The sequence below is a fragment of the Callorhinus ursinus genome, unplaced genomic scaffold (genome assembly GCF_003265705.2).
Source record: "Callorhinus ursinus isolate GAN/ISIS: 27379988/994484 unplaced genomic scaffold, GSC_fseal_2.0 scaffold11, whole genome shotgun sequence".
NCBI classification, from domain to species: domain Eukaryota; kingdom Metazoa; phylum Chordata; class Mammalia; order Carnivora; family Otariidae; genus Callorhinus; species Callorhinus ursinus.
This window is the reverse complement of record NW_027397073.1, coordinates 40,589,144-40,616,651: the sequence shown is the minus strand read 5'-3', so window position 1 is coordinate 40,616,651 and position 27,508 is coordinate 40,589,144. Positions and strand designations below refer to the sequence as shown.

At 35.9% G+C, this 27,508-nt stretch overlaps 1 protein-coding gene and 1 pseudogene across 1 annotated transcript; one reads left to right on the top strand and one right to left on the bottom strand.

Moving 5' to 3' along the window:
* Positions 1–877: 877 nt before the first annotated feature.
* Positions 878–27,261, bottom strand: DSC1 (desmocollin 1). Its single transcript, XM_025886842.2, has 14 exons — positions 27,152–27,261; positions 25,863–25,982; positions 24,867–25,022; positions 18,631–18,775; positions 17,308–17,474; positions 16,724–16,858; positions 15,059–15,244; positions 13,238–13,497; positions 13,012–13,154; positions 8,589–8,801; positions 6,901–7,140; positions 5,156–5,274; positions 4,191–4,445; positions 878–3,317 (listed from the first exon to the last, which is right to left on the bottom strand). Exons 2-14 carry the CDS (start codon positions 25,902–25,904, stop codon positions 3,120–3,122), a joined length of 2,259 nt encoding a protein of 752 aa, XP_025742627.2. The 5' UTR covers positions 25,905–25,982; positions 27,152–27,261; the 3' UTR covers positions 878–3,119.
* On the top strand, positions 9,994–10,149 carry LOC112835395 (U4 spliceosomal RNA; annotated as a pseudogene).
* Positions 27,262–27,508: the final 247 nt, after the last annotated feature.

The following is a 27,508-nucleotide window of genomic DNA, read 5'->3' as shown; positions in this document are numbered from 1 at the left end:
TTCTTTTGCTAATGACTTTCTCCCCTCACCCCCTCCTTCTGCTATAAAAACCTTTCATTTTTGCACCGCTCCTCTCCTCAGAGAGCCTGTCTGTTTACTAGAGGGGATGCTGGTAGATTCGTGAGTCCTTGAGTAAAGCCAATTACATCTTCAAATCTATTCAGTTAAATTTTTGTTCTTCAACACTGAAGACTTTAAAATAATTCGATCAATCTTTACAAAATGTGTTATGAATGTACTTAACATATTTGTTTCTATGATGCTTCTTAATATAGTTTATTCGTATATTTGAATGTGGTTATTTTATTGTTAGTGATAAGGATTTGAGACTGTGATTTTTATTATTTTTTTCATGCAACACTATCCTTTCAAAGAGTTTTTAAAAATTATGCTCACTTAATTTTCCTGAACCATACAAAATATACAAGGGTCTATCCATTCTTAGTAACGCGTTCTGCTCTTTCTTTTCCCTGTGTAAGTAGAAAGACAAATGCAGTGTTCCTTCAGATTTATTAGAAAAGCAGATAAGAGACCAGAGACATGCAGAAATATACATAATCTGTTTTGTTTTGTTACCCTAATCTAATTGAGGATTTTCAACTGGTACAGGGCTTTTAAAGCTAAGACACCACAAAATGGAGTTTGCTTTTCTTTTCTATGATAATAAAAATCCTCAACTCTAAAACATCTATTGTGAACAATTTCCAAATAACAGCATATTCCATTTTTTAAAAGTAAACATAAGCATAGATAACAACTTTTATAAAATATTTTTAATAAACATGAGAATTGAAAGCTCAGTAAAGTTAAAGAGGTATTTAACAAAGCTAATTTATAATAATTGTATCAATTTTCATCTATCTTAGTGTGCCCATGGGATTTTTTTCAACATGAAATACTTTTGAGATCTGAATCAAGATAAGAAAAGCTTAATTGTATATTTTCCCTAACTATAGATTTAATTACAGAAGAACAATTCATAATGACTTATTTATTGACAATTGATGATTAACTTATATGAAATAATCCATAAAAATATAAAATGCTTTATTAACAAACTAAATTGGTAAACAGGCCAGTGGAGTTTCATAAATCTTATCAGTCATACAAACAACATTTAATTTTGAGTGTAAACAGAGAACGTGGATTTCCTAAATAAAAGACAAATCATAGTTCCTTTGCAAGATAAATTGTAATAATATTTGAAAATATTTAAAATAGCCAAAACTGCTTAATACAAATCCATTTTCCATACTTTCTAACAATTCTTGTAATACTTTTAGAGTGTCTTATTTTGCTAACCTTAAGCCTTTAGTTGTACTTTATGTTCAGATATAAAATTTCTCTTTCCTATTTAAGTGAATATAAGAAATGAAAACATAAACAAACATGTAAGTTAATGTTCAGCTAATGGTTTTTAATTGCTCAGAAAATGTTCTGCATCTACATTCGAGAATATAACATGGCATGATTTATTTCCAAATTTTTAATATTATACTTAAAGATTTCTAAACAGGTACCATTGTCAGAGTAATGTATACCTCAGACAACAGAAATTGCATTAATGCCCCAAAATTATTTTACTCACAATTGCTATAAAAATCATACATTGTGGACATCCTATAAAATAAAATATTTATTTATTAAAACTACTTTTGTATTCTGTTCTAATATCCAATTTCACATCAAGAAACAGCTTTAATCAGAAGCTGTAATTGAGAATAAGAAGAATAATTACAAAATTTGGAAAAATCAACCACTCTTTTCAATAGTTTACTAGCTAATAAAGAAAATGAAAGAGTTATTTGGTCTGAATGAGAAATTTCTATGTGATATATACTGTTATTGTCTATAAATTTAGAGAGTTTGGCACAAAAGACTATTAAAATATTAAATATATAGCTTCTTTCTATTTTAATACAATATAATATCCTATTTAAATGTTATACATTCAAAATAATTTATTAACTCATATGTTCATTCATTTATCCATCATTCAACAATTGTTTGGTTAAGTGTTGCTTTCATAGATTTCCATGTTTTAACATTTACATGCTAGAAATTTGTTATTTTTGACTTTCCATTTTCTTAAAGTAATTACCAAGGTAGGCAGAGTATTCAATTCCAATATGGTTGCTCATTCCATTTTTAGCATATTTTAAAGGCTAAGCACCGTGGATCAGGATTGCAAGTCTAATGCTTGCCAGGCTGGTTTCACAAATGCTTGAAGATGGTGGGCCTCTGTCAAACTAAGACAGTGCATGTTTTTGCCAAGGTATTTATATTTTAAAAAGGTAATAGTACATCCTGGTGGGCAAACGAAACATATTTGTGAGTCTAAGTCAACCATGGGCATCAAGGTTACAATTCTTTCTTGGAAATCCTCCCATTCGATCCTTACAAAATCTCTGTGGCTCACATTATTGTGGGCTTGTTCTGGTCCATGCCTTTCCAACAAACATAGAAGCTGGAACCTGATTATGCATCCATATGGGCAGAGATCCAAGGACCGAGCGCTGAAGGCTCCTGAAAGCAAACAGTGCTGGGAGCACCTCTGCAGTGTGAAAAGTGCAGTGAGAAATGAATACTTATTTACCAAATTGAAGACTGCACCAAAGAATACTTAAAAGTCCTTCAATACATAGCCACTCAGGTAGAAGAATCAATTCTCTGGCACCAAAGACGATATTTCTAAGAATATTTCTAAGAGCAATCTCCCCAGAATTTTGAAGAAAATATTTAATTTTCATATCAAATTAAAATTCATTTTTCATTAGCCTCGACAATACCCAGCTCTCCCACCACACACTTTCATAGCATAGAGAGTAATGTAAGTTTTCAAACAGAAGATGCAAGAACGCACATTGGTAGAGTCCTGGAAAGGGCAATATATACATGCATATAAAAGAAAATTAACACATGAAACTTTTCTTTCTAGCGAATAGGAAGTTATATCAGACGAGGAGAATTTAGGGGAGCTTTGTATTTATAGTACCCTTACCTATACATGACTCAAAGTTTACTTCCAATAAACAAACATATTAGCAGATGCTGCTATCATTTTACATTCAGTAAATTCCTACATATGCATTTGTAGATGTTTCTCTGTTAAAACACATTTATTTCTTTACACATGTCTTTGCTAGCGTCCTAAATTTGGGTTCCAGATGATCTAGAAACTCAAGCCCTTCTTCTTCCTGCCGATCACTGCAGCAGCCTACAGAGCCGGCCATAGACCCTTTTCCTTCATAGTTATACGAACGCACGTAGTCTTCAGAACGTTTATGCTCCTCGTCTTGTCCACACAGATACACCTTCTGTATCAAAAAAGAGCACATTTTATTATTTTTTTAAAGACACCTAAACATATTAGCATAAAAATAATGTCTTTGATTTACCTTTTACTGTTTAATTTTTAATCAGAGTGTGTCCTCTAATGGATTCCTACATATAAAAAATGCACATGATTGGTCTGTATTATATTCATTCTGAAAATATAGCAGATATATAAATGCTCCTAGTGAACACATTTATGAAAATTAAAAATACACATATATTACAAAGCTAACCTACAATTTCCCATTTGAACATAAGATCTGTATAGTTCCAATGTATCTTTTCAGCTTCTTTACATATTTGGGGGAACCAATATAGGCTTCTGTTTATATACAGTTATATAGTGACAATAATGTAATATATTCAACTGGCTAATAATAACCAATATTGATTAATCTGAACCTAAAACAAGGAACTAAAACCCAAAATAAAATCTGAACAGTCTGTCTGGTTAATGTTGATAGCCAGGCCTTCATAACTACACAGAGGATTCAGTACACTAAAAAATGTTTATAAATTATGATCCATGCATCACTCTATACAAATCTTTCATTCCAGGTGATTTTCCTGGTAATTTTTACAGAAGAAGCTACCAGTCTTCTTACACTTCCTAAACATGTATACATATGCCATTCCTAGATAGCTGTGCAGTTTTGTAAACCTTATTTTAAAAATTAAACTTGGAAAGATCATTTTTCCCTTTGGGCTTGGGCCTGAAATCTATATCTATGATAATTAAAGACTCAAAAGGTGATGAGTTCCACATGCCTGAGGAGTAAAACTTTTGGGAAATCCTGATTTATAAATCATTTTTAACTTTCATGGAATAAGAACTCGAAGACATTGGCACTCACCTCGCCAAGCCGAGGTTGGGTGAAGCTGTGCCAGTCGGTATATGTGTATCTGCCAGGCTCCATTACTCCCTGTCCTGCTCCCTTGACAGATTCCAAGGTCTGATGTCCACCTCCTTTGCTGGAATCCAAAGTGTAGCCACCTTTGACCATCTCAAAGCTTTGCTGTGTTTTGACTCCTTGGCCACCAAGAGTGCCAACAGACATGCTTGTGTCACAAATGTTGGATGTCTGTGTGGGGAGTCTAATATTTGCTTCCTAAAAATAAAGGTAGAGTTATAAAATGAGTGAATCAAATTGAAACTAACAATTTCCTTTCATTTCTTTCCCATCAAAATTCATTATGTTGAAGCCCTAACCCTCAATGCCTTAGAATGTGATCTTGTTTGAAAATAGGTCATTACATATGTATTTAGTTAAATTAAGATAAGGCCACACTCAGGGTGGGTAAGGTGAAATTTGGACACAGACATGCACACAGGGAGAAGAATGCCATATGAAGATCTGATTTATGCTGCCCTAAGTCAAGGAACTACCAGTTTGTGATTTTTTGCAGTCCTATGAAACTAATACAATAGAATTATGAAGTTTAATGAGTTAACCCAGGGATGTCTGGTGGCTCAGTTGATAAAACGTCTGCCTTTGGCTCAGGTCATGATCTCAGGGTCCTGGGATCGAGCCCTGCATCGAGCCCCACGTTGGGGTCCCTGCTCAGCAGGGAATCTGCTTCTCCTTCTCCCTCTGCCCCTCCCCACCACCTGTGCTCTCTCTGTTTTGCTCTCTCTCTCATATAAATAGATAAAATCTTAAAAAAAAAAAGTTAATGCATGCAGAGCAGGTAGAGTTCTGCTTGGCATAGTAAGTGCTCAATAAACATTAGTTGTTATTATTATTACTATTATTATATAATAATCAGCTGTTATCATTGGATCACCACACAATTCGTACGAAAGTGAAATCTAATTTACCATCACTTCTTCTCCGGGTCCTTCAGTGTTTGACACAATTAAATTTTGCTGGGCTACATCTGGAAAACATTTCTTTACTGTTCTCTTAGCAGTAACACAGAAACAAGTAAACAGAATACCTAAAAAATAAAAAAGTATTTAAGTAAAATAGCATTTTTTCATGTTGGTGTATATCATTTAAATCATGATATTTTAAAAGTTTCTTCACAGAACTTTAAAGAATTTGTTCTATAAATTAAGATCCCTTTGGGTCATGAAATTTAAAACAGAATATTAACAAATGTATTAGTATATAGACCATCTCTGTCTTATTGAGATTATGTTACTAGGCTAAATGAGAAAAAGATCAATTAAAAGTAAGAAGGATGAAGTGAGCATAGTTTATTAATAGGTGTCCTCCCAAGCCCAGAATTAACTTAAATGTTTCTCTTATTTCCTCCACACTGAAATAGTAACTCCCTTTGATTGAAATTTAAGCTAGTATTATTGATAACTCAAATCCATACATGTAGAACACACACTCAAAGGGCATTAGGCATAAATACAAACATGAAAGGCAGTTACATAAAATCTGTGCCCAGTTTTGAAAGTGTAATCACCGTGCTAAGGGGAACGTCCAGTTTTACCTGAAACTCAAATCAATGCATTAGGACACAGTAAAGACTATGGGGAAAGTCTGTAAATGCAAATAGGTTCTGTAGTCAAATAAATTATTGAAAAAGAAAGGTGAGTGGGAAGGAGAGATGAAAGAAGTGTGGGCAATGATTTCCATCACTTTTGCATCTTGAAAAAAAGTTTGCAGAACGCAAAATCTTAACATCCTTTGCATGTAATGTTTTCCTCAGTGGCTCACCATATGACCATTTTCCACTAACAGGAGTCTTTTTTTTTTTTTAGAATTCCAATTTTCCTTCTTTTTTAAGTTTATTTATTTATTTTTAAGTAACTCTACACCCAACGTGGGGTTCAAACTCACAACTCTGAAATCAAGAGTTGTGTGCTCTTTTGACTGAGCCAGCCAGTCATGCTTCATTGGAGTCTTCTTAAGATGTATGTTAAATCAGGGCATCTGGGTGGCTCAGTTGGTTAAGCAGCTGCCTTCGGCTCAGGTTATGATCCCAGGGTCCTGGGATCGAGCCCCACCATCGAGCCCCGCCATCGAGCCCCACCATCAAGCCCCGCCATCGGGCTCCCTGCTCGGTGGGAAGCCGGCCTCTCCCTCTCCCACTCCCCCAACTTGTGTTCCCTCTCTCTCTGTCTGTCTCTGTCAAATAAATAAATAAAATCTTTAAAAAAAATGTATGTTAAATCCGTTCATTAATAACAGTGAGCATAAACTATGTGAATTTTGTAAGTACTCTTCACTAATTCTTCCTGTGCATAAACTTGGTGGTTAAAAGACTATGTTTTGTATGGGAAGGAATCTTAACCAACCTCTTTATTATACTTGTGGAAAAATGAGCTCAAAGAAGAGGAAATGATCTATCCAGTGTCTCACACCTTCTAATGGAAGAACTAAGGGTACACCTCCGAAAATTAGTTTAAATTTAATCTGCTCTTACTGATATGTTTCTTCTGTGAATTGAAACCCTCAGTCACATAGTACACACAAGAGTTTTAAAAGGACACATTTAAAGGGCACATTTACCAAAGACTATAAAGGTCATTAAATAAAGAACTACCATATATATATTTTAAATATTAAATAAGCCTTCAACTAACACATTCTAGATAATTATACTTACATAACAGCAATGCAGAACCCAACACCATGGCAAGAATAGCCCATCTTCCAAGTATTACGTTTGGCTTAACATCTCTCACATTTTTTGAATTCATTTTACAGTCAGATGGGGTTGTACAGTCACATACTCTCACCATTAACATGTGTCTTGCATTTAAACCATGTCTATCTTTTATTGTGATAGGCACATTATATTCGTTATAATCAAGAATTTGCCGCTGACGAAGAATGGCAGTTTTACCTAGAGAAAAAAAAAGACAGAATGTATATTGATATGACCTTTCAATCACAATATTATTCCTACTTGGTATGCTTGGGGTAGGGTGGGGAGTTGAAGGTGCAGAATTTAGCTTAAAGGAAAAACTCTAGTGGTTCTTTTTTCTTTCTTTCTTTCTTTTTTGAGAGGGAGAGACGGAGAAAGAGGAGGGGCAGAGAGAATCCTAAGGCAACTCCATGACCAGGATGGAGCCCAAAACAGGGCTCAATCTCACAACCCTGAGATCATGACCTGAACTGAAATCAAAAGTCCAACAGATGCTTAACCTACTGAGCCACCCAGGTGCCCCTCATTTTTATTTTTTAAAAATGATTTTGATTTCCTGAAAAACCAGGAAAATGAATTAATATTGCTCTACACTGGGGCGCCTGGGTGGCTCAGATGGTTAAGCATCTGCCTTTGGCTCAGGTCATGATCCCAGGGTCCTGGGATCAAGTCCCACATCGGGCTCCCTGCTCCTTGGGAGCCTGCTTCTCCCTCTGCTTCTCTCTCTCTCTCTCCCCCTCTGTCTCCCTCTGTCTCTCATGAATAAATAAATAAAATCTTTAAAAAAAAAAATATTGCTCTACACTTACATTAGACTAATCTATACTTAACATTACTCAAATACTATACTAAAATGGATTGATGTGTTTTCTTAAAAGATATTTGGAACAAGAGTCTAAACATAAATATATTATCCATTGCTTTTAAAAGGTAAGGTATTGCTCTTTTGTCTGGGCTGCCAACATGCCGTCCAGACTGAGGAAAACCCAGAAACTTCGGGGGCCACGTGAGCCACGGCCACAGCCGCATGGGCTAACACGGGAAGCGCCCAGGAGGCGGGGGTGATGCTGGTGGCATGCATGAGTCACCGCCGGATCAACTTTGACCAGTATCACCTAGGTCACTTTGGAAAAGTTAGTATGAGGCATTACCACTTAAAGAGGAACCAGAGCTTTTGCCCAACTGTCGACCTTGACAAATTGTGGACCTAGGGCAGTGAGCAGGCACGGGTAAATGCTGCCCAAAACAAAACTGAAGCTGCTCCTATCACTGATGTGCTGCACCCCAGCTACTGCGAAGTTTTGGAGAAGGAAAGCTCCCCAAACAGCCTGCCATCTTGAAGGTCAGATTCTTCAGTGGAAGAGTGGAGGAGAAGAGTGTGTGTGTGTGTGTGTGTGTGTGTGTGTGTGTGTGTGTGGTGGCAGGGTGTGGGGTAGGTCTGTGTCCTGGTAGCTTGAAGCCATGGGGAGGGAGATTCATTAAATGCTAACAAGAGCTTTTTAAAAAAAACAAGGTACTATCCTTTTGGGGGGTTCAATAAAAAAATTTCCTAAAATGAATGTACATCATAATGAACTAAGGTGAATGTCAAAACCATCAGCCATCTTAAGTTCCCACTGATTAGAAGATTAAGCATAATTACATACCATTTTTTGTTTCTAAATTCCAAAGTTTGTTGGCAGAATTATCCAGAAAGAATTGAAAAGGTGGACCATTCTCGGGTCCATCAGCATCTACAGGTTCCAGAACAGCATAATCCTTAGCATGCTGACAAATTGTCACTTCTTTATCAATTTGTGGTGGATGATCATTATAATCTTCCAAAAGAACTACTAATGTTCCTGTGCAAGATCTGCCATCTAAGAAAAATAAAAAATAGGATATTTCTTTGCTTAAAAACTGATTTTCAACATCTCTGTGATACACAGCTGACATCTGCTTTCTAGTGGCTGTCTGAACTTGATTTTCACACACTTTTGGATCACAAATACCATTGCTACAAATACAAAATAGTGACATGTCACTCTTCCCTGAAGATTGATGGCTCTATCAGATGTTATCTTGAGGTGCTTTATAAATGAAAAAGCATGAGATTATGAGCAATGTCATTACAGAATAGCCACTTGAAAATAAATTTCTTACAGATCTCTTTGTGAAGAGCATATATCCATCTTGAATATACAAAGACTTCACATTTGGTCATCAGTCACTTCCTTTGACTTCCTCTTCTGACTCATTTCCTCACCTATTCTTTGCTCGAACTTTGTAAAACCTCTCATCAAACCCACTAGGTGCACTTTTTGCTGTCTGCTTTGGTACATTTTGTTGCCACAGCTGGGACTACTTTTCTCTTTCGCTTTGCCTGGTAATACTTTGTTATCCTTCAAGAATCCACCAGATAACTCCTCTTGAAACTTGCCGTGACATCTATGGACAATGGCAGCAATATTCTCCTTTGATTTCTCAGAACACTTTGCTCATCACCGTCTCACACACTGGACTGTGAACCTGTTCGTCCTAAGAGCTAAGTCATGTTTATCTTGAGAGCCGAATGATCTGCCTTGCATTTCTTGGGTAACTTACAACTTCATACTAACACCTTGAACATAATGCAATTACTATTTTATACTTTACAAAAGACTTAGTTGAATAAACCATAAAAATAAGTTTGCACCCCCTCCCTAATTCAATAAATATGTTTTTGGCCTAGGAGCTATTACTCATCTCCAGATGGCCACTGTTACTGGCCTAATGCTTTACACCATAAGTCTCAATATCTTTAATGAAAATATTGCCCAATATTTGTGTTTAAGAGATAATGAAGTTCAAAAAACAGGTCTAAATTTTACCATTTGTGAGAAGATAATAAACTACAATAAATGGTAACCTTTCAAAATTGAAATAAACAGAAAAATAATTGATACGGTTTCTCATTTTTTTGCTTTGAGTGCTGGTCTAAATTTGGAGCATTAGATAAATTCAGCATTTATCATAAAGACCACTATAAATCATATGCAAATATAATCCATTTTTAATTTGAAATAACACTTAAGCTTTGCGCAGTGGCAGTCTCGTAGCCAATGAGGTTTATCCAAGGCACGATTATTGCTAATTGAAATAACACTTAAGTCATATCTTGGAGTATATTTCAGTGCTGATTTTCTGTTGAATAACTACAAAATTAATTTATTAAAAGTTATTTTTAAGTTACTTCATAAAAGGCCACTATTTTATATACCTCTTTAAAAATTATTCTATCTGAACAAATTTCACAATATCTAGAAATAAAAGAGAGATACAGCTCTTCTAATAAGAAATCTGCAATAGGATATAAACATTTTGATACTGCCAGAAATTTGTAGATAAATTTGAATACAAGTAACAACTTCAAAATCAGCAAACTAACAAAGATGTGAGTTAATTAACAGAATTCCTTAGAGGAACGTGATATAAATGAGAAGCAATGAAACACCCTTTTATAGAAAAGATACATTACTTGTGATAATTACTATATCATACCCAGGGAAGGGAGACTTAAGAGGTATTAAGAGAAGAACTAAACACAGACGAGTGGAAACAGTCATAGAAGATGTCACTGTCATTCATTTGAAGAAGTTAAGGGACCTGAATTTCAAACAGGAGGGGCAGTGCTGTACTAGGCAGAAGGTGCATAAAACAGTGCTTTCTAGGGGCGCCTGGGTGGCTCAGATGGTTAAGCGTCTGCCTTCGCCTCAGGTCGTGATCCTGGGGTCCTGGGATCGAGCCCCACATCGGGTTCCTGGCTCAGCACGGAGCCTGCTTCTCCCTCTCCCTCTGCCTCTCTCCCTGCTCATGCTTTCTCTCGCTCTCTCTCTCTCAGTATCTCTGTCTCAAATGAATAAATAAAATCTTAAAAATAAAAATAAAAATAAATAAAACAGTGCTTTCTAGAGTGACAGCAGGGAAACCAGTCTGCTTGACAAAGAAGACTGACAGAAGAAACAGAAGTAAAGAAATTGGATTAGAAGAAAGCTAGAAGAAAGTCTAGGTCATAATCTTGAAATATTTATGAGCACCAAAACTAAACGTTCATGTGGAAACATAAGTAAATACTTATATATTTGGTCCTTGGAAGTATATATTAATGGATTAAAGTTCAACTACACAAAAGCATTGATGTCACCATGTGGTCTTACATTAAAATGTCTATAACATCCATGTCTTTACTTCTTCGTGAGCACACCTAGGTTATCCATGAGCCTGGGGCATAGATTCTTATAGATTTGGCATTTCATTTCCTTGTATTTTTAGCAACAAAAGACAAAGTTAATTTCTTATATTTCTATTCTCTGTATTTTCCTTCTCTTCAAATAGTATTTCATTTTCCTATCGCTAGCTAAGCTTCCTCATTTATGTGAAACTCGCCTTTATCCTTTAATCGGGGCAGCTCTTAACTAATTTCTACTTCTTATGATAGCCATACAATCTTTTATGGGGAAAGTGGTCATACCAAGAACCTCTTAGGAGAATATAGTAATCCTTTCTTTCATATCATATGAGAATTTGGCCTTGTCTTCTGAATTCTAGTTTCCATGGTGATTTGCCGAGTACTGGGAACTTACTAGACTATCAACATTTGTGAAATAAATGAGTAAATGTAAATCCTTCTTTGACATCATAATTGTGCTTTTAAACCATTCAGCTTTCACTTCTGCTTATACAGGAGTAGCAAATCATCCAGGGTTTTAGAGTGGCCACAACATTAACTATATATCTCAGCTAATGTTTTCTCCATTCTTTAGTAGTTTTTTTTCCTACCTATATTGAAAGAACTACATTAAAAGTCTGTGTGAGAGGTATCAAGAGGAAGGGAAGGTCATTTAGTTTTTCTTTTAGATTTTGAAAACTAGATATTTTTGGCACATGGAAATAGTACTTTACAAGTGCTTGTTTGTGCATTTTTATGGTGCATACATTAGCCTAGTAGCACATGTATACAAACATACTAGTAAATATAAGGAGGTTGCTGTGTGTCGCTCTCAGCCTGTAGATAAACAATTTTGTGGCTAGACTGGCCCTTGTGGTTCTTATATGATTGCACGGTGTCCCAACCATCAGGAAACTTTGGGGGGGAAAAGGTTTATTACTTACATATCCTGGAAATTACATGGCACTCCCGGGGCCACACAGCGAGGTTGTGCGGGGCAGGGAGAAAAAAAACAAGCCTGGGATACTGCTTTTATTGGGGTCAAGAGTGGGGGCTGAGGGTTTCTCGAGCTCACTCTTTACTGGTGAATTTAAGACATAAGAGTAGAAATTTAAAGAGCTTGGAAGTGAAAAAAACCAGTGGCCCCAGGGGTCAGTTACTGAAATCAAGCAAGTCTCTAAAACAAAGGAGCTTGGGATGGTACGGCTATTGTGACTTGATCTGGATCATTTTCTAGTCTGCTTGGCAATGTTTATTCCAGATAGCCATCTTTGAAGCTGAAGCCTTAGCAATCAAAGCTTAAGTCAGGCAGGCACTTGCATTACAAAACAAACAAAGCTGTCAGGCATACACTGTAGCCCATTGTAATGGTCCACATTCAAAAATGGCTGCAAGAAGTGCACATTCAAAAGGATTTGGAAATTACTACTTTATGACATTTGAAGGACATTTCTTCACAAGATAATTTCTAGGATTAACCTTGGAGAAGGATTGCAAACCACCACAAAAGTCTTGAGTCATCTTTTGACCATTTCTTAGGAAATAGGATAAGCCCATTAAGAGAGGCTCAGAACAGACGTACCTTGAACCCAACTGTTTTAGGAGGGCTAAACCCTTTCAACAAGTTCAAACCATAATAATCCAAATATGTACTCCTAAAAAAAAAAAAACGGAGATCCTGGAGGATGCCACCATGTCTTCGGCCATTCCTCACTTCCTAGTTTTGCATTACTGGTGAACTGGAGCTGACATTGGGTGGTCTCCAATACATTGAGCAATCAATGCAAATCTGTTTTGCATGAACTTCTGATATGAAAGTAAACAAAGTTCACTCCAAGATTTCCTTAAAAATATATCCTCTATTTCTAGAAAATTGCGCTCACCTGTATCCATTGCAACCACGGAGACATTGTATTGGTCGTTTTTTACAAATTTCGATTCTCTGTCTAGCACTTTTATAGTTCTCAGGTCACCGGTGTGTTCATTAATTTCAAACCAGTTATCTTCATCTCCTATCTTCTTATACCTAATTTTTAGAAATCAAGTGTAAATGCTCAAACCAAAGAGTGGACATAATCTCAAAATATGTCATTTTGAAAAATACCTTACCTTAAGCCTTCACCACTGCGTGTTTCTGGATCCAACGCTTTGTATCCCTGCAATTCTAGTCCAGGTTGGAGGCCATCTCTACTCTGAATAACTTTTACTGGAGGTTGGCATTCAGGACCCTCATCACTGTCTTTAATTTTAACAGTGACAGTTGTGGTGCACATAGTAGGAGTTTTTGAATTTGCTGCTTTAGTGAATTGTGCTTCATTAAGTACACCAATTTGCAAAACAACCTGGTGATTGACTTCATAGTTCAATGGCTGTTGAATAAACATACTTTAATCAGTCAATTTGTAACACTATATATAGAAGACTTATAATTACGATTCCAAGTTTTAGCACAAAAAGGAATATCATTTTTGTGTATAAAATGTTACCAAAAGCAGGTGCTAATGTAGTTAAAGACTAATAGTTGACTTCCTGTAATGATAAGCACTATCAAATGCAAAACTGTTGACGATTTAACCAATTTTTCTTGTCACTTTTCTTCGGGAAGGTCCCGCCTTCAGTTTTTTTCATTACAAGTTTAAATATTAATAGAAATACAGAATAAGTGTTTGAATAAATCCAAATTTATCAAATGGGATAACAGTGATAACTAAGACAACAGAAGTATATAAAGAGTATAAGAAGAAGTATATAAAATAATTAGACCACTGGGACATGAGATTTGGTTATGATGGAGCAGTTACTCTGAATGTATGCATAAAAATTATAGTGATACTATCTAGTAGCATCTTATATTATATTTAGGGTTTTTTTTAAATGATTATATTTAAGGTTGTATAGCTCCTAATCAAAGTGCTCAGTCCTGAACTGAATAAGAAAGAATCTTGAAACAATGGTTAAACAATTAAGAGACTGAAATCTGTCAAGATAACAAAAAAAGGAAAGCAAGGGAAAGAAATCTAGAACCCCCCAAAACAAACAAAAAACCCCAGTAAGAAAAAGAAAAAGAGAGTGAGTGAGAGAAAGAATAAGCAATATAATAAAGGGCATTTTCTTAAAAATCTTAGGAGGAAAGTACAACTTGTGCATGTAGCCTCTAAGAAAGTACACTGTCCCTAAGAAATTAATCAGGGAAAGTATGTCAGAGGTTAGTAAGGGCAATGGGTAGAAGGACACTGAAAGGAACTAGGTGTGCCTACAGCCATACCACCTTGAATACGCCTGATCTTGTCTGATCTCAGAAGCTAAGCAGGTTCAGGCCTGGTTAGTACTTGGAAGGGAGAAAGGAATCAGATGCAGTTTATCATTCTGGGTACTAGCAATTGCGACTGAATGTTTAAAATCCCAAAGCACTGGCTACCTCAAATATAGGAGGATTAATGGGAATAGCTGCTGAATATTTAATAAATAGTCTGTCTTATACCTCATAGAGAAGTAAAAGTATAATATGAGCATGAAGGCAATTGAAAAATCTAGAGGTTTGATTTCCAGTAGTGGTTCTTCCATTTTTCTCTGTCTTGTGTTCTATAAAATAAGGGACAAGTGGGTGTCTAAGACTCCTTCTAAGACTAATATTTGATTACTAATACAATATTTCTTTGCCTTGGTTTTCCCCATGTACAGAGAACAATGTGTTTTGTGCCTGCAATGCCCATCTTCTAAGAAAAAAAATGAGGGTAAAATAATAATAATAAAACATTTAAGTAAACAAATGTAAATCATTTCAGCATTGCATTGCAATTCTCTAGTCATATACATACAAGAATTACTAGAGAGCTAGATAGTATGTAGTATATAGATATGTAAATATCAATGCTCAAGTGTACATCAGTATTTTTTAAAGTATTGCTTGATCGTTTTGTTGTTGTTTACCTTGACAACACACAAGACTGCTTCATTTGTATTGGGGTCTGTGCTAATTTTGAAGTTTCCATTTTCATTTCCTTGTAGGATCTTGTAGACAGCCTTTGAGTGAGGAGTGTTTGGCAAGTCCTGGTCATGTACTGCCATTCGTAAAATCTCGACGTCAATTCTGTTTTCTTCTACTTCTGTAAAATACTAAAACAATTGCCTCTTGTTATGATAAATTCATAGCTTTAACAACATGATTTTCTACATTTAAAGAAAAAGAAAATAAAGTTATATGGGAACATGCAATCATAAATTGGAAAGAATTTACAAATTTCATGCATAGATTACTTCTTTCTTCACTAAACTGCTTTCTCAAATCTTATCCATTCTTCAAAGACTGACTCATGTCTTAACTTCTAAACTTCTCTGAGATCACTCAAGCCCTCAGATTTGTCTCTATTCTGAATCTCCTCAATATTTATAGCCTATGGCCCCTTTTATATTAACATATTAAGCCTTCAACATTTATAGATAATTATAACCTACATTGATTTCTTATTATTACTGGATGACTTGTTATTATGCCAATTTTTGTTTTTAATTTACTTCTGATTCCTTAGCAAACATTTTAAGGAAAAAGTTTTTCCCTTTTTGAGAAATTAAATCACATTTTTTCCTCTTCCCTCCAAAAAAGAAATACAGCTACAGAAGCATATTATATTAAAAGATTAAAAAAAGTAGTAAACCAGAATCTTCTAGAAATGTAAAATGAATTCAAAGAAGGATGATAACCTCATAGCCTTTGGAGTATAACAGATCTTGATTCTAATCCCAGTTTTTCCTCTTACATGGTCTATATGTATGAGATCATAAGCAAATTATTTAACTGAATATTCATTTTCTCAAATAAACTATGGGATAAACATATCCTTACAAATTGTAGGGATTCATATAAAACATTGTATGGATGTGCCTATCACTGAAGGTTTTCTCTTCTTTAACTTGTACTCTCATATAGATTAATGAAAAAAATGATCACTTACTAAAAGTTCAGGAAAGAAGAGCCATTTCCTGGAAGTATCATCCTATATATATTTCTTGTTTTGTGTACTTCCTAAGGGAAAGTTCACTCATACATGATGCTGGGAGGATCTGCATATAGATAATGGGAGGACCACACTGTACTTACTGATGCCCCAGCAAAGCAGAAGATATAAAGCTAATCTCTTTTGCATCTTAGGAAGCTGAAGTGCAAAGGATACCAGAGAGGGGGGGGGGGCCTCTTTTCCTGCACTCTATAAAATAAATTTAAATCCAAGGCATCCTTTCCTGCACTCTTTAAAATAAATTTAAATCCAAGGCATCCTTTCCTGCACTCTATAAAATAAATTTAAATCCAAGGCATCCAATAACAGACCTTGGCATCCAAGAAAATGGTGAATACATGAACAACATCAAGGACAAAGAAGCCCTTAGATAGCCAAGAGATTAGTTTTTTTTTTCCTTAGCATTTAGAAATAACTGGTTCTTCAATTATTTTTACAGAAATCATATTTTTTACATGTTATCTGTCAGTGGTAGCTCTTAAAACCAAAATATGTAATCTCACAGAACTACCGAATTCGTTGTGTGTTTTTTTTGAAAAAGTAAATGAACCTAGGTAAATGAGTACAAAGATATACTCACAGAAGTTTCGGTAAAATATGGTGGATTGTCATTTTCATCCTCAAGTGAAATAGTAATTGTTCCTGTATTAAATAAACCAAAAGGTTGGCCCCCCATGTCTCGCACTTCCATTACTAACTTGTATGTATCACAATGCTGAAAAAAAAAAAAGAAAGAAAAAGGTACATTGACGAACACTTCTATTTCCTATAACTTGCAATTCTCATAGCCATGTGTAGGCTCTGATTATTTTACATTCTTTTTTTATTTTTTTACAAAAAAAAAGAAAAGGCCACCTCAAATATAAATACAGAACAAGAGATTGGCTAGTCAGTCCAATAGAAACCTGATATGTCTAACAAAATTTCAAAATTTAAAGCTATTTCACATCCACACATCACATCAGGTCAATGATCTTAAGTGAGAACTTATCTAATTCCTTGTACCTTCCCCAAATCTTTGTAGACACAAAGGAAGTATCCAGAGAAGCCCTAAGCACAGCCTGTGTGGAAGCAAGCTTGGAGAGGTGGTCAGACTCCTCTGGGAGTTCATTATCAGTTTGAATATAGTTTAGTGACTGTAAAATTAGTTAATCAGTTCATTACTTCTCTATCCAGCAAAGGTGTAGTTGTGGTGATGACACCTGTGTCTGGATGTATGGAGAAATGCTTTGGATGATCTGGGATTTGCTGTAAGATTTTATACTTCAGACGAGTATGGAGAGTGTCAGGTTCATCGAGGTCTACGGCAGTCACTTGTCCCACCGAAGTTCCTGTTCAGATAAATCCCATATTGTCAACAACTTAAAAGAGCCATATAATTGAATTACAAACAAACAAGGCCTATTCTCCCCAAAATGACAAGTATATTGATTTTACAAACAAGTGCAGTGTCTTAAATGCTCTCCCAAACTCCAAGCTCCCCTCACTTGGAAATTTCAATGATGTGGGTATTTTGAATAACAGGATTTATATGCCACATGTCCGGGAAGATGCACACTACCCTTGGTAAGAGTGGTTCTCAAATCCTTCTCCCCAACCCACCACCCCAGTTCACAGACCATTTTTGGATGGGACCTTGTCTGCAAGGTCTTGGTTCTTTTATAGGCAAACTTGATAATGTTAGTGAGACGAATAGCACAGCTTTGAATAGGATAACAAAGATTTTATACCTTGATATTGTAATAAATGTGCTGAATTGTTAATACATGCAAGTACTCATTAGTATATGTAAGACAGACATTGTATAGCAGTCCGAGTATCATTGGACAAGCTTTACAGCCCAGGGATCCAAGTATGAGAAATGTTGCTTTAGCAAACCCCTAACTATGAAAGAACAGTGTTAAACATGCATACAAACCTAATGACAAGAGAATGGAGGAGGCATTTCTTGTAACGTTTTTATTTTTAAAAGAAACTGGACAGTCTTATGCCCACTGATGTGCCTAGGTCGCAATCTTGGCTGCCTATAACATCAAACCAATTTGCCAAGGAAATGGATGTATATACTGTTAAAAGTCAGATAAACATTTCCACGAGATGATATACTTCTGGGTCCTTGAAAATGTATTGAAACTTTTTAAAGACTCAGATTATTTATTGCTTTATAAATGCATCTGTGACACCTATGTACATGGGCAAAATAGAAAATACGAATAGCGTTTCTGTGACACACTCATATGCATCATGGACTAATCTAACGAAGTTGGTAACTTCATGTATTAGTTGCCTGGTGCCTGTGCGCAGCACAGATGAGCACAGAAAGGTTTGCCTTTGAAGAGTATATGCTCTTCGAAGATTACAAAGTTTTATATCGAATAGCCTTGACATTCAAGCATTGTTAAGTGTTTTTGCATAATTGTGTTTAAAACATTACTGAGGAATTGAATCAAAGCAAAAATCTAGTGTTCTCCTGCGATGTGGACTTACCAGTTCGACAATTTTCAGGCACACTAAAGACAGTCACTTTGTTTTCAAAATACGGAGCATTATCGTTATCATCTTCAACTCTGAACAGCAAGGGGAGTGGGTACTCTGGGGCATAACCGTCTGCTGTCGTGGCGTAGGCATATAGCTGAAAGGTAGACAAGCACTGTCAGCTTGTTCGTAAATGACCAATTAGGCACAAAATTAAGCCTAGCGGTTGGGGAAAGACATAATGTTTAAAAAGTCATCCACAAATGAATATGTAACTAAGAACCTGGGTGATGGAAAACACACCAGCACAGTGGATGCTGCCATATGCCTTCAATCCTCCTGTAGCATCCACGTGATTCGCCCACCAAGGACCATGCACCCCAGCTAAATGAGGCTACTCTGTTCTCCAAGAATTAACTGCGTGCCTTCTGCTTGTTAGAATGTATGTAAATTTCCCCCAGTTATGCTAATAACAAGTATTTTATTAAAGTTTATAAAAAATAGGATTCCATTTATTTATGGATTTGCATATATGTATAAACAGATATCAACTATCTTCAGTGATTCAGTTATAAATTCTTTACTCTATTTACCTGCATGTTCTCGTTTTTCTATCATAAACATATTTCTTGTGTAATAAAAGTGCCAATAAAATCATATACACGTTCCAAATCCCATCTCAAAATGATATATCTTGGTTTCAAAGGCCAGAATTTAATGTCCTTTCCTTTCAAAGAACATCAATTTATTTCTGCCCTCTTCTTATGTGGCTTATGCATAATAAGTGTTCAATAAATAGTTGTTGAGTTAAACAGATTTTCTTTTACTGACAGCACCAACTAAACAAGCCCAAGGTGAATTCTGTATTAATTTAGTTCTTCACCGATATTAATTCTTCCTGATTTTCCTACTGTAACCATCTTCCAAAATGAACCAGGGTTAAAATTCCAGGTATCTACCTCCTCCCTGTCTTTCTAGCCTTATTTGTCAGTTGCCAAGTTCTAGAGATTCTGGCATTTCTGTGTCTCTGCCACTCATTATCTCTTTTTTATTCTTAATGCCATCATTCTCAAGAGACCCCAAATGTATCCTACATGTTATCCCACCAATTTTCCTGCAATTGTCTTAATTGACCTTCTCCAATTTCTGCAGCACTCAAGACTCAGATTCATTTCCACATAACACAATTTTGATCATGATATTACTTAATCAGATTCTTTAGTGATCTATGTATCATCTACCAGAGTAACCACAAAATCCCCACTATTGTGTTAAAAGGCAACATTTCATCTTCACAGTTCATCTGGAGGGGAAGAAACTTCCACTCCACTCTCTGGGATGGAAGGTATTGAAATGACCATGTTCTTTCTGTTTCCTTATTTACTTTTCCCCAAACAATCCCCAGGTAGACTTTTTCAGTAATAAAACTCATACTTTGATTTCCATCAGTCTGATCACTAGCTCTTATTTCTCAATAAATTCTGAACTCCGAGGGGAAATACAGGGGTATTCTGGTTCACCGTCCCCATCAGCAGCATGGTGGTTTTCATCACCACCGGCCTATCAGGATGTCACACCTATCAGCCTTCCTATCAATCTTTTCCTTTCCCCTCAGATTTTGTATGAATTTTTCTTTCTTTAAACTGCTGCTATTTTGAGATTTTTAGCGACAGAAAATGGAATTGTTTTATGTCTCTATAAGTTGACAATTGTCCTCAGGGATGGAGCCTGAGACATACTGATATTTGTATGCCGAAGCACCTAACACAGGGCACAAGGAGGTAATTCTTCAATAAGTAGCTTTTCACATTCAATTTCATCCATCTTTCCTTTTTAGAATGACAAACTACCCTTTAAATCGGCCCTTTGTAAAAAATTATCATAAACATCCTCCATAGAATCACTCGTAATGAATTCTTCTACTTCATCACATTGGCATTAAATTATCTCCCTATCTAACCTAAACCCATCCTGCTATAATTTACACAATTTCTTGCTAGTGTTTCTCTTCATCAGAAATTAAGATCATCTGGTTCTCACCATACAATCATTTAGAGTTTGAAATAATAGTGTTTCCTGATGTTTAACAACAAGTAAATATCATTATCTCACATTCCACGGATTCAGATGTGGTGATTTTATTTCAGGTACTATTTCAGGTACCTGGTTTTATTATTTTTTTTACTAATAATGAGCTAAGTATCTCCAAAATAAATCAAAACTGAAATCATTATTGTAGAGAGGATGATCTAAACTAGGAATATAGCTAAAGTTTAAAGCATAGCCTAGCTCCCTAGGAGAATCCATTTATGTTCCTGTAATAGAGAAACTAATTATAAATATTTTCTTATTTAGTCATTAAAGTAAACTCAATAATAGTACTGCTTTTACAGTAGAGTTCACATTATTTTATACTGAAACCAATAATCATATACTTGAATATTGCTATAAGAAGTATATAGAATATTATACTTTATTTTTTATTTTTTTTAAATTTTATTTATTTATTTGAGAGAGAGAGAATGAGAAATAGAGAGCACGAGAGGGAAGAGGGTCAGAGGGAGAAGCAGACTCCCTGCTGAGCAGGGAGCCCGATGTGGGACTCGATCCCGGGACTCCAGGATCATGACCTGAGCCGGAGGCAGTCGCTTAACCAACTGAGCCACCCAGGCGCCCTAGAATATTATACTTTAAAATTGGTCATATTTTTAGCTGAGTTAGAAGAGAATTATTTAAATTTCATGTGCATTTTTGATATATTGTTTCTCCCTTGAATTCTTCTGTAGCTTGAACAATCTCATCTCTTTTAGCCCTTTCCCACTGCAATTTGCTAAATTTATTTATTTTTTTTATATCTTTGGGAAGATGCAAACAGTTGCCAACAGGAGTGGGAACTTGAGTTTGACCTTGTAAAGAAAGATGTCTCGTGTAGATTGGGCAGAAGTGGGGGAAGCAGTGGCACCAAAGTGGAGTGGGTACACAATATGATTAGCAACGTACATATAAAGACAATGGGTGGACCTGTGCAGCTGAAGAAGAAACATGTTGCAAGATAATAAGGCTCTGGTTGGATGGGAAAGGGATTAGCTTGAAACCAATTTTTCCCTATGTATTTACAAAAGATACAGATTCTCCTCAACACTCAAAGAGAAATAGGTATGCAACTGCTTTCTTTCATAGAATAACCGGGAATTATTGAAGAAAATCCTCTTCTTATACAACTATTCTTTGAAAAGCTTGGATAAAATGGACTTATACACATCCCTGAAAGATTAGATGAACTTAATGGTTTAAGACAAACTCCTCAAACTGTAAGAATGGTATGACTCATCCAGAAAAATACAAGCCAAGATTAAACAATCTAACATGGGGCAAGAGAGAGAACAGGAGCACAATGAGGATGTATATTGAATTAGACCCATGGCAACCTGTGCCAGTAATCAATGAAATCCAATTATTTCAAGTAACAATAATTGAGTAATACATAACATTTGTATAGGTTAGATAAATGCAAAAAATTGGGAAATCCCGTCAAAATCCTGTTTTGAGGACAAAATCCTAGAGCATGTGTATTGTGTGACCCACCACTAGGACATTTTTAAAGAGCTGTACGGTTTACATACTGATTTTACCAATATTTAATTTGAGTATTTAATGTTTGTAACAGCTCTGAGGTAGATAAGACTATTAGTAGCCCGTAAGACAGAGAAGGAAACAGATTCCTGAAGGTTGTGACTCGTCTAAGGCTAAGAAAAAGTGGCAGATGATGAAGATCTACTAATTTCCAGAGAAATAAGCTTTCCAATATAAAGCTAGTAAGTGAAATTGATTTGATAGAAAAGCAAAGATGTATTATTTTAGTTTGCACCTCTATGTTGACAGAGAAGGCTTCCATTCTATATTGCCTCAAGTGATTCCATGTTTCATCATGTTTACATCTGGTTGTTATACTTCCCTTTATGAATCTTACTAATTTGCATGTGGTGTTTCTTAATATCAATTCAATCTTAACTATGTTAATGGGAACTAGAGAAACATGGGTAATTCTGAAATAAAAATTATCCAGAAGCCCAACAATAAGCATAAATTCCAAACTATTTTATTCCTTTTGTCCTTCAAAAGATGTTTAAAAATAGCAAAGTCACTTTTTAAAAAAAGTAATCTCTTCATCCAACTTCGGGCTTGAACTCACAATCCTGAGATCAAGAGTCACATGCTCTACCAACATAATCCAGCCTGTCACTCCATGTAACTTATTTTTTTTTTTAAGATTTATTTATTATTTATTTTAGAGAGAGAGCATGAAGGTGAAGGCCAGAGGAGAGGGAGAGAGAGTCTTAAGCCAACTCCATGCTGAGCACAGAGCCCCAGGTGGGCACGGTCTCACGACCCTGAGATCACCACCCTGAGATCACAACTGAGCCAAAACCAAGAGTTGGTCACTTAATCGATTGCAACACCCATGTGCCCTTTTTTTTTGGAATAAAACTATTCTCTCCTCCTTTTCTCTGACAATGATCCAGTGAGAAGCAGCTGAAACATCAAAAACTCAAAAACAGGATGTTATCAGCAAAATAAGAAATGAAATGTACATTGCAGCATACAGAGTAGGTAGCTTATTATTTCTTCTCAGGAGTGACTACTAGTGCTAGATCTTTTCTTCTTATACTGGATCTTTAAAAGAGGCAGAGGGACGCCTGGGTAGTTCAGTGGATTGAGCATCCACCTTCAGCTCAAGTCATGCTCCCAGGGTCCATGGATAGACACCTGCATTGGGGCTCCTTGCTCAGTGGGAGCCTGCTTCTCCCTCTACCTGCTGCCCCCTCTGCTTGTGCTCTCTCTCTCTAACAAATAAATAAATAAAATCTTTTTAAAAAGGGGGAGCAGAGAATTTACATATTTACACACACATACCTATATATATATATATATAGGTATGTGTGTGTGTATATATATATATATACATATATATATGTACCAACTTTTTATTTGGTTTCTTGATAGATCAAAATGTTTGCAATAATGCTTAGCATACTTCTCTTATTAGAGTCTATGTAAGCTGTTTCTTAAAGTAATAATTTAGTATTATTATGCATAAGGTATGTTTGTTTAGAGAATTTGGGTGGGAGCATAAAATTATAAAGAAAATGTGTCATTCTAAACCAACCATTTAATTTAATTATGAAATCTCTAAAGTGGGACATTATGCTGTTCTAAAAATTTTATCACCTTATCCAGTGCTTTGACACCCTTAGGACAGGGTCTTCACCCCCCCCCCCCCCCCCCCCCCCCCCCCCCCCGCTGTGATCATTCACTTCTTTCATGGCTGCCTTTGTGTGGCTACTAGTTCCTGCTTATCTTTCGGATATCTGCTAAGATGTTACTTTCTGGACTGCCCAAGTATGAGATAATTTTTCCTTTTATGGACTCCTTTAATGAAGAGATTTTTAATTCAAGAATCCAAGCGCTTAAACAATTTAACTCACTGTGTCCCCGAAACTCACTGTGAATTTCTCCTGTATGTCAGGTTAGACCTCAGAACACTAAGGAGTTATGTGAAGTTTGAAACAGAAAAAAGAAAGGATTTAATTTTCGGAAGAGCTAGAATTTTTCTTTGGGTCAAATTAGATAGAGTAAGAGGAACTGATAAACTTATTCTGGAATACTAAAGAAATAAAATGATATCCAAGGTTCTCATGGCTGGAGGACAGGCAGAGAGAAGAAAAGAAAAGAAGCACTCTATTATTCAAGAGGAGAAAGCAGTGAACCTCAATCTTAAGATATGTTTAGAATTATGTTGGGTTACTTCAAATTTTCGATTGCTGGGGCCCTATCCCAGAACAATTAAATCAGAATTTCTGGGAAGTGACCCAAGCATCAGTATTTTTTAAAAAGTTCTCGTGTGATTTGTAATGTACAGTCAGGTTGAGAATAGTTGAAACCTGTTATTATCGGGAACTACAAACTCAACAAAATTCACTGCTATTGTCCCAGGGTTCTACAGATCAAAGCCTGGCCTTTAAAATTTGTCATTGTATTTTACATAGCTTTTCTCCCCTTTTCTTCCCTTATGCTACCCGTTATCTTTCTTCATTAACTGCACTAATAGAAATTTGAAGTTTACATTATACATTAACAATATTTAAAATGTTAAATCAAATAATGCTTCTAATATGTAAATAAGCAGCATTGAAAATATAAAAACCATAACTAAAAAAAGATAATTCTGAATAATCCAATGATCTTACTGGAAACTGTTCATATTGCTCACGGTCTATGCTTCGTGTACAAAAGATATCCCCTGTGTCCTTATCTATGAAGAACAAATTGAAGGGTTCTTTGTCCACTCCTGGTCCACTTATGGAATAAAAGATGGTGTAGTTCTGTGCAGCATCAGACTGGACCTATAACATTAAGTGACAGTTTAGTAAAAGAACAAATATACTATGATAAATACCTTCAACCTAATTTGTCGTGATGCTTTAATTTTTTTCACTTGCTCTCCTTCCTATTCACCCATTCTTTCTGGCCCCTGCTTATCTTCCCATCATTCCCCATATTTTTCACATTCTTATTCACATTCTACAGTGTGCAAAGCCACAAACTGGATCATCTATTTGATCCCAAATTCTTCTGAATTCTCTGCATATTTCTGGAAAATCTTGGAGTTGAACATACCTTCACAATTCCTAGTCACTTAATGCTTATTCCTATATAAAGCATAATAACAATTTCAGTGGTTTTGAGTGATTTGGAATGGAAACTTTTCTGATTAAAAAAAGTAAAAATAATGCAACCTTCCACCCACAATTAATTCATTAATTTCAAAGCTGGCGTATTTTTGCGCTTCAGCTAGCCGGCAGTGACATCACCTTTTTGGTAAACAAAAATACTGGTCTTTTTTGTGAGGATAAGTGTTAATTAAGGGGACAATTGAATTATGCAAAATCTGTAGGCATGTCCTCTGTCCAAGAATGCTGAAGTCTGGTAGAGTATTCAGGAAAATCTAGATATAGATTTAAGAGCATCAGAAACTCAAAATCTTAAACTTGTTTCTAAATGTTGAATATGATTTCTGGAGGCAAGTGACCAAATACACTGATTTTTTTTTTTTTTCTAGTCCTGGTGAATGGATGATCCTTATTAGTACAACAAGTTAAAGGCCTGATTCCATTCAAATGGAAAGTTTTAAAAGTAAACAAGCAAAACCTCTACTATATAAAGTCAAATGAGGTAAAATGTACCTGCTGAACATGTTGTGGAAACGGACCTAGTGAGTTCTCCATTAGTGAACAGGGAATAGGGGCCCATCGTCTCTTGCTGCGTTTGAGAACTGTGTCTCTGGTGTGCCTCTTCTTGGGAGCCTGCATGTGGTGAGAGATGAAGAAATACAGCCCTGCCTCTCGCCAGGAACTGTGATTTTCACATGTACATCAACATGAAAAAAATAAGGAAATGCTGTACCTAATGATACCACAGGTAATACCCAAACCATTTCTGTTTTTTATTAAGATACATACATGCACACGTAAGAACAAGTTTCATTCGATTTAACCAGTTAATCAACCAGAATTTTGTAGGGCGTTGCTGAAAGATGCCATCTTGAGAAGTATAAACCCCCTAAACTGAGATAATCTGTTAACAAATATCTAAAAACTGATTTTTATTTCACTAGGCGTGGCATAACCAATATTTGTTAAAACACGTGCTACAGTGCAAAGCATTTGTATAACAATGCAAAGACAGAGGTCAGCATTCGTTCAAGTATATTTTATTTTATGTGATGTGGGAACTCTACAGTATGAAATAATGTTTTATAAGCCTTCTCCTAAATTTGTAATATGTGTAATGCATATTAAAATGCAAGCATATTCTAAATTTGGTGAAGAATTCTTATAATCAGAAGGAATTTAGCTGGGGAAGTCTCTCATAAATTAAATTACTTATTAATAAATTATTCCACAAGACGTATTTCATGGTGCAGAATTTGCTTACAGTGAGATTTCTGTGAATTTCAGTAACCTCTCCCTTCCCACTCCTTGATCACTAGCACTCATTGCAAGAAAATGAGCCTAGAGCCAGAACATTCCAACCAGTCCTGTGGGCTGGCTATACTTCATTCTCTGAAGAGAGGGACCTCGTGGCATTTTCTATTAAGATGGGAGTAAGCTGTAGACAATCTCTTTAAAGCGACTGAAACCCACAGTCACTTGGGAGAAAGCCACTCAGGGTGGAGTGCCACACCTCCAACCTGAACCAGTTTTCACTGAGTTTTTAGACTCACCCCTGCCTGTTCTTCAGGTTGGTTGTGCTAATTGCCTCACCTCCAACCACTATCTGAAATCTGATAGGCTGCAGAGCTGTTCATTTTTACACCATTTTGTAGATAGCTCTACCATTTCTTGAAACAGTCTAGTCTTTGCATAGGTTAATTAGAAGTGGAATAAATAAACAAGTTGAGTGTTCAGGAACAATGATTTTAGGGGGGAAGGAAACACATGAAATGATGGACTCTCATAAGCAGACTGTATACCTTCTTTCCTCCCACGTCCAGTACGATTTCTATCTTTTTCTGTTCTTGGCTCTGGCTGTCTGAAGGAAAAATGGAAAAGCTCTTCCTTTCAGAAGACAAAATGAGGTCATGTGTTGTGTAAATGGAACCATCCTCTAGAATCCTGAAGTCGGGATCGCTTGACAGGATTAGGCGGGCCGAAGGGAAGCATTCCTTCAGATTCACTGCAGGGAAGACATTCGCAGTAATTTGTAAAATAAAACAGGAATAGAACAGGTTTTACAGGAATGACAACTGACAGTAAGTCCGTGAGAAGCAAAAAGAGGGAGGTTATGCTTGGAGCTTGTTGAGTACCTGCTATTATAAAATTGAGGGGCC